The 8,642-nt window shown below is 44.5% G+C and overlaps 1 protein-coding gene across 1 annotated transcript; it reads right to left on the bottom strand.

Moving 5' to 3' along the window:
• Positions 1-1,611: 1,611 nt before the first annotated feature.
• Positions 1,612-6,216, bottom strand: LOC124029877 (dihydroxyacetone phosphate acyltransferase-like; the record flags this gene model as incomplete). The annotated part of the gene is made up of 2 exons (XM_046341441.1): positions 1,612-1,788; positions 6,010-6,216. Coding segments are annotated over 2 exons (384 nt in total), but the record flags the coding sequence as incomplete, so codon positions are not given.
• Positions 6,217-8,642: the final 2,426 nt, after the last annotated feature.

Below are 8,642 nucleotides of genomic sequence, written 5' to 3'. Positions count from 1 at the left end.
TAGTAGTATTCTATTTGTATTATTATAGTAGTATTACAGTAGCAGTATAGTAGTAGCATTCTATTTGTATTATTGTATTACAGTAGCAGTATAAGCAGCATTGTATTATTATAGTAGTATTCTATTTGTATTATTATAGTAGTATTACAGTAGCAGTATAGCAGTAGTAGTATTCTATTTTATTATAGTAGTATATCTATTTGTATTATTATTATAGTATTCTATTTGTATTATTATAGTAGTATTACAGTAGCAGTATAGTAGTATTCTATTTGTATTATAATAGTAATATTCTATATTCTATTTGTATTATAGTAGTGTGCTAGTAGTAGTAGCAATATTCTAGTAGTAGAATTCTATTTGTATTACAATATTATTTGAGTAGCAGTAGTAGTATTATAATAAGTAGTAGCATTCTATTTGTATTAAAATTGTAGTATTCTTATAGGTAATTGCTATTCTGTTGAGTGTAGTACTATTATAGTAGTACTATTTGTATTAAAAAAGTAGTACTATTATAGCAGTAGTCATATTCTAGTTCTATTATACTAGCAGTATTCTATTTTGTATTATAATAGCAGTATTCTAGTAGTAGTATTATATATGTATTATAATGGTAGTACTATTTTAAAGTAGTAGTATTATAATACAGTATTCTATTAGTAGTATTATATTTGTATTATAGTAGTATTCTATTTATATTATAAATAGCTGTATTCTAGTAGTAGTATTTAATAGTAGTATTATAATAGCAGTATTCTAGTAGTAGTATTATAATGGTAGTACTATTCTAGCAGTAGTAGTATTATAATAGCAGTATTCTAGTAGTAGTATTATATTTGTATTTATAGTATTCTATTTGTATTATAATATTGATTTTAGTAGTATTCAGTATTCTAGTAGTAGTATTCTACTTATATATATATATATACTTGTATTATAATAGTAGTCTTCTAGCAGTAGCATTATAATAGCAGTATTCCATTTGTATTATAGTAGTAGTATTCTACTTGTATTATAATAGTAGTCTTCACAGCATTATAATAGCAGTTATCTAGTAATAGCATTCTATGTATTATAATATTATTCTAGTAGTAGTATTCTATGTTATTATATTGTAGTACACTAGTAGTAGCATTCTAGTAGTAGCATTCCATTTGTATTATAATAGTATTATTATTATTATTATTATAGCAGTAGTCTATTACTAGTCTTCATTTGAATTATAATAGTAGTATTCTAGTGGTAGTATTCTACTTGTATTATAGTAGTAGTAGTATTATAATAGTTGTATTGTGAGCCTGTTGAGTCAGTCCCGGTTGATGTTGAGGCTGAAGAGCCTTGAAGACTACTGAAGGTGAACCTATGCCTGCTGTATTATAGTAGTTGTGTTCTAGTAGTAGTAGTAGTAGTAGTAGTAGTAGTATTTGTATTATAATAGTAGTATTCTGACCCTATTGAGTCCTTCCTGGTTGATGTTGATGTGGCTGAAGAGCCTCTTGAAGACTACTGAAGGTGAACTGTATACTACTGTATTATAGTAGTTGTGTTCTAGTAGTAGTAGTAGTAGTAGTAGTAGTAGTAGTAGTATTATAATAGTAGTATTCTGACCCTATTGAGTCCTTCCTGGTTGATGTTGATGTGGCTGAAGAGCCTCTTGAATACTTTACTGAGGGTGAACCCCAGCAGTCTGATGAATCCAAGCTGGAGGTTCTGAGACATCTCATCCAGTATCCCTGACGCCTCCTCTCTCACCAGATCCACACTCTCACCAGTCTCCATGGCCACCTGCACAGAGAGGTCAGGGTTCAAGGGTCAGAGAGTTAGATGTCGAGTTCCTGCAACTACATTGGTTGCGTCCAAGATTAGACTACTGCAAGGCTCTACTCTCCCGCCAAACAGATGAGACACAAAATAAACATTGCTAGTGCTAAATACTGCTGAAAGACGAGGACTCTTATTGTCCCTAGAATAAGGTAGAGGTAGAGTATCGAGGTATTGCTCGCCTGAGGTAGAGTACCTTATGATAAGCTGTAGACCACACTATCTACCGAGAGAGTTTTCATCTGTCTAATTTGTAGCCGTCTATTTACCACCACACAGAACGAAGCTGGCACTAAGACCGCTCTCAACCAACTCTATAAGGCCATAAAGCAAACAAGAAAATGCTCACCCAGAAGCAGCACTCCACTAGGAGTGCAAACAAATGCAACCAGGAGAAATAAAATCCTAGACCACCTTTACTCCACAAACAGACATGCATACAAAGCTCTCTCCCTCTCCAATTGGCAAATCTGACCATAATTCTATCCTCCTGATTACAGGTAACAAGCAAATACTAAAGCAGAAAGTACCCGTGACTCGCTAAATACAGAAGTGGTCAGATGACGTGGATACTACAGGACTGATTTGCAGCACAGACTGATATGTTCCGGGATTCATCCAATGGCATTAAGGAATACACCACCTCAGTCACCAGCTTCATCAATAAGTGCATTGAGAACGTCTTCCCCACAGTGACTGTGTGTACATATCCCAACCAGAAGCCATGGATTACAGGCAACATCCGCACTGAGCTAAAGGCTAGAGATCAAGGAGCGGGAGACTAGTCCCGCAAAATACAAAAATCCCACTATGCCCTCAGACGAACCATCAAACAAGCAGCATGTCGATACAGGACTAAGATTGAATCCTACTACACCGGCTCTGACGCTCGTCAGATGTGGCAGACCACCATAGTCCCTGTGCCCAAGGAAGCGAAGGTAACCTGCCTAAAATGATTACCGCCACATGGCCTCCACATCCGGTAGCCATGGGCGCTTTGCAAGGCTGGTGGTGGCTCACATCAAGAGCATCCTTCCGAACACCCTATAGACCCACTCCAATTCGCATACCGCGCACCAACAGATCCACAGATGACGACCGCACTCCGCACTGCCCTTTCTCACCTGGACAAAAGGAACACCTATGAGAATGCTGTTCAATAACTACAGCTCAGCGTTCAACACCATAGTGCCCACGGAGCTCATCACTAAGCTAAGGACTCTGATACTAAACACATACCTCTCTAACTGGATCCTGGACTTCCTGACGGGCCTCTGCCAGGTGGTGAGGTTAGGTAACAACACATCTGCCATGCTGATCCTCAAAACAGGGTCGCACCCAGGTGGTGAGGTAACAACACCTCCCCTCTGCAACTGGATCCTGACTTCCTGACAGGTGCCCCCAGGTGGTGAGGTAACAACACCTCCTCTGCAACTGGATCCTGACTTCCTGACAGGTCGCCCAGGTGGTGAGGGTAACAACACCTCCTCTACAACTGGATCCTGGACATCCTGACGGGTCGCCCCAGGTGGTAAGAAAGGCAACAACATCTTGCGACGCTGATCCTCAACACTGGGCTCCTCAGATGTGCGTGTTCAGTCCCCTACTGTACACCCTGTTCAACCACAACTGCGTGGCCAAACACAAATCCAACACCATAAGTTTGCTGACGACACAACAGTGGTAGGCCTGATCACCGACAAGTCAGCCTATAGGGATGAGGTCAGAACTGGCAGTGTGGTGTCAGGACAACAACCTCTCCCTCAATGTGAGCAAGACAAAAGGGAGCTGATCGTGGACTACAGGAAAAGGCGGACCGAACAGGTCCCCAATAACATTGACAGAGCTGTAGTGAAGTGGGTCGAGAGTTTCAAGTTCCTTGATGTCCACATCACCAATGATCCATCATGGTCCAAACACAGCAAATCAGTCGTGAAGAGGGCAAGACAAAACCTTTTCCCCCTCAGGAGACTGAAAACATTTCCCCAGATTGTCAAAAAGGTTATACAGCTGCAACATCGAGAGCATCCTGACCGGCTGCATCACCGCCTGGTATGGCAACTGCTCGGCCTCCGACCGCAAGGCACTACAGAGGTACAGAGAACTGCTCTGCATCTGACCAGAGGGTAGTGCGAACGGCCCAGGACATCACTGGGGCCAAGCTTCCTTCCATCCAGGACCTCTATACCAGGAACTATATAATAGGTGGTGTCAGAGGAATGCCCATAAAATTGTCAGAGACTCCAGTCACCCAAGTCATAGACTGTTCTCTCTGCTACCGCACGGCAAGCGGTACCGGAACGCATGGGAGTCTAGGACCAAGAGGCTCCTTAACAGCTTCTACCCCCAAGCCATAAGTTTCACTGAACAAATCATAAAATCGCCACCGGACAATTTACATTGACCCCCCCCCCCCTGCCCTCTTGTACACTGCTGCTACTCTCTGTTTGTTTATTATCTATGCATAGTCACTTTGCCCCCACCTACATGTACAGATTACCTCAACGAGCCTGTATCCCCGCACACTGAATCAGTACCAGTACCCCCTGTAATATAGCCTCCACACTGACTCTGTACCGGTACCCCCTGTAATATAGCCTCCACACTGACTCTGTACCGGTACCCCCTGTAATATAGCCTCCACACTGACTCTGTACCGGTACCCCCTGTATATAGCCTCCACACTGCCCTGTATAGAGCCTCCACACTGCCCTGTATAGAGCCTCCACACTGCCCTGTATAGAGCCTCCCCCCCTATAGCCTCCACACTGAATCTGTACCCCCATGTATAGAGCCTCCACATTGCCCTGTATAGAGCCTCCACACTGAATCTGTAACCCCCTGTATATAGCCTCCACATTGACTCTGTACCGGTACCCCCTGTATATAGCCTCCACATTGACTCTGTACCGGTACCCCCTGTATATAGCCTCCACATTGACTCTGTACCGGTACCCCCTGTATATAGCCTCCACATTGACTCTGTACCGGTACCACCTGTATATAGCCTCCACATTGACTCTGTACCCCCTGTATATAGCCTCCACATTGACTCTGTACCCCCTGTATATAGCCTCCACATTGACTCTGTACCCCCTGTATATAGCCTCCACATTGACTCTGTACCCCTGTATATAGCCTCCACATTGACTCTGTACCCCTGTATATAGCCTCCACATTGACTCTGTACCCCCTGTATATAGCCTCCACATTGACTCTGTACCCCTGTATATAGCCTCCACATTGACTCTGTACCCCCTGTATATAGCCTCCACATTGACTCTGTACCCCCTGTATATAGCCTCCACATTGACTCTGTACCCCCTGTATATAGCCTCCACATTGACTCTGTACCCCCTGTATATAGCCTCCACATTGACTCTGTACCCCCTGTATATAGCCTCCACATTGACTCTGTACCCCTGTATATAGCCTCCACATTGACTCTGTACCCCTGTATATAGCCTCCACATTGACTCTGTACCCCCTGTATATAGCCTCCACATTGACTCTGTACCGGTACCCCCTGTATATAGCCTCCACATTGACTCTGTACCGGTACCCCCTGTATATAGCCTCCACATTGACTCTGTACCGGTACCCCCTGTATATAGCCTCCACATTGACTCTGTACCTCCTGTATATAGCCTCCACATTGACTCTGTACCCCCTGTATATAGCCTCCACATTGACTCTGTACCCCCTGTATATAGCCTCCACATTGACTCTGTACCCCCTGTATATAGCCTCCACATTGACTCTGTACCCCCTGTATATAGCCTCTACATTGACTCTGTACCCCCTGTATATAGCCTCCACATTGACTCTGTACCCCCTGTATATAGCCTCCACATTGACTCTGTACCGGTACCCCCTGTATATAGCCTCCACATTGACTCTGTACCGGTACCCCCTGTATATAGCCTCCACATTGACTGTACCGTAACACCCTGTATATATCCTTGCTATTGTTATTTTACTGTAAGGTCTACTACTATATTGATATGACTAGCTGATATGTTAAACAGCTATTGTAAGGCCAGCCATTGTAAAGCCAGCCATTGTAAGGCCAGCCATTGTAAGGCCTTGCATGTATCTGCAATGTGGTCGGACAGGAACTGGACTAATGTCCTGTGCGACCCTGTTGAGTGTACATCATGGAACGGTCAGGATTCTCGCTCGCACCCAGACACACTGTACCTCCTTGGTGACGTATCGTAGGTACTGTGACTCCAGAACCATCCTGTTGAGGGCGCCCGCGGAAAGAGGGGCTCCCCTGTAAGGGGAGGGGTTAAAGGTTCGGAGGGCATGGCCTAGGTCACTGCTCCTCCTCCTCTCCTCCAGGATGTCCAGAAACTCATCATCCTGCTTGAAGCCAGAGGGATCCTCACACTGCAACAAGGAAACACGATTCAAAAATGGTGGAAATGTCATATCTGGTTGATTTGAAGCCATGATTACATCTTGTTCAGGAAAACAGCCTGGGAAAGAACACTCAGATCCAGCGACTGTCAACACCTTTCCTCGTTGGACATATTCAATTGTGTCATTCCGAACTTCATTCACATGTTTATATTCCATTTTGTGCGACTAGGTCTAGCTCTATGTCTAGGTCTAGGTCTAGCTCTATGTCTAGGTCTAGCTCTATGTCTAGGTCTAGGTCGGTAGTTATTGGGTAGTTCTTTAAAAACAAGCGAAATCGCAAAAATGGTGTCTGGACCCTTCCATAACATGTAATTTCCATAAAAATAGAGGTTTGGTTGTAAGAAATCAAACTTCTCCTTTAAGTTCGCTACATTCTTCAGATACTAGTCATTACTTCAAAAGGAAGGATTTCCTAAGTGTTTGAACGGGGTCACAGCTGCCTAGTCGACCTGATAGCGAGCCAGCCTTGGACTGTGGACATTGAACACTCCGTGGCAACAACAAATAGGCTAGCATTAACAGGCTTTATTTAACAACCAATAGGTAGCTCCCAGACTGAAGAGGCTCAGATATAGCTAGCTAGCTAGCTCCCAGACTGAAGAGGCTCAGATATAGCTAGCTCCCAGACTGAAGAGGATCAGATATAGCTAGCTAGCTCCCAGACTGAAGAGGATCAGATATAGCTAGCTCCCAGACTGAAGAGGATCAGATATAGCTAGCTCCCAGACTGAAGAGGATCAGATATAGCTAGCTAGCTCCCAGACTGAAGAGGATCAGATATAGCTAGCTCCCAGACTGAAGAGGATCAGATATAGCTAGCTAGCTAGCTCCCAGACTGAAGAGGATCAGATATAGCTAGCTCCCAGACCGAAGAGGATCAGATATAGCTAGCTAGCTAGCTCCCAGACTGAAGAGGATCAGATATAGCTAGCTCCCAGACCGAAGAGGATCAGATATAGCTAGCTAGCTCCCAGACTGAAGAGGATCAGATATAGCTAGCTCCCAGACTGAAGAGGATCAGATATAGCTAGCTAGCTAGCTCCCAGACTGAAGAGGATCAGATATAGCTAGCTCCCAGACTGAAGAGGATCAGATATAGCTAGCTAGCTAGCTCCCAGACTGAAGAGGATCAGATATAGCTAGCTAGCTAGCTCCCAGACTGAAGAGGATCAGATATAGCTAGCTCCCAGACTGAAGAGGATCAGATATAGCTAGCTAGCTAGCTCCCAGACTGAAGAGGATCAGATATAGCTAGCTAGCTAGCTCCCAGACTGAAGAGGCTCAGATATAGCTAGCTCCCAGACTGAAGAGGATCAGATATAGCTAGCTAGCTAGCTCCCAGACTGAAGAGGATCAGATATAGCTAGCTCCCAGACTGAAGAGGATGAGATATAGCTAGCTAGCTAGCTCCCAGACTGAAGAGGATCAGATATAGCTAGCTCCCAGACTGAAGAGCATCAGATATAGCTAGCTAGCTAGCTCCCAGACTGAAGAGGATCAGATATAGCTAGCTCCCAGACCGAAGAGGATCAGATATAGCTAGCTCCCAGACCGAAGAGGATCAGATATAGCTAGCTAGCTAGCTCCCAGACTGATCAGATATAGCTAGCTAGCTAGCTCCCAGACTGAAGAGGATCAGATATAGCTAGCTCCCAGACTGAAGAGGATGAGATATAGCTAGCTAGCTAGCTCCCAGACTGAAGAGGATCAGATATAGCTAGCTCCCAGACTGAAGAGCATCAGATATAGCTAGCTAGCTAGCTCCCAGACCGAAGAGGATCAGATATAGCTAGCTCCCAGACCGAAGAGGATCAGATATAGCTAGCTCCCAGACCGAAGAGGATCAGATATAGCTAGCTCCCAGACCGAAGAGGATCAGATATAGCTAGCTAGCTAGCTCCCAGACTGAAGCGGCTCAGATATAGCTAGCTAGCTAGCTCCCAGACTGAAGAGGATCAGATATAGCTAGCTCCCAGACTGAAGAGGATGAGATATAGCTAGCTAGCTAGCTCCCAGACTGAAGAGGATCAGATATAGCTAGCTCCCAGACTGAAGAGCATCAGATATAGCTAGCTAGCTAGCTCCCAGACCGAAGAGGATCAGATATAGCTAGCTCCCAGACCGAAGAGGATCAGATATAGCTAGCTCCCAGACCGAAGAGGATCAGATATAGCTAGCTAGCTAGCTCCCAGACTGAAGCGGCTCAGATATAGCTAGCTAGCTAGCTCCCAGACTGAAGCGGCTCAGATATAGCTAGCTAGCTAGCTCCCAGACTGAAGAGGATCAGATATAGCTAGCTAGCTAGCTCCCAGACTGAAGCGGCTCAGATATAGCTAGCTAGCTAGCTCCCAGACTGAAGCGGCTCAGATATAGCTAGCTAGCTAGCTCCCAGA

This window comes from Oncorhynchus gorbuscha, unplaced genomic scaffold (genome assembly GCF_021184085.1).
Source record: "Oncorhynchus gorbuscha isolate QuinsamMale2020 ecotype Even-year unplaced genomic scaffold, OgorEven_v1.0 Un_scaffold_8042, whole genome shotgun sequence".
NCBI lineage: Eukaryota > Metazoa > Chordata > Actinopteri > Salmoniformes > Salmonidae > Oncorhynchus > Oncorhynchus gorbuscha.
The sequence above is the reverse complement of the archived record's forward strand: the minus strand, read 5'-3'. Positions and strand labels throughout refer to the sequence as shown.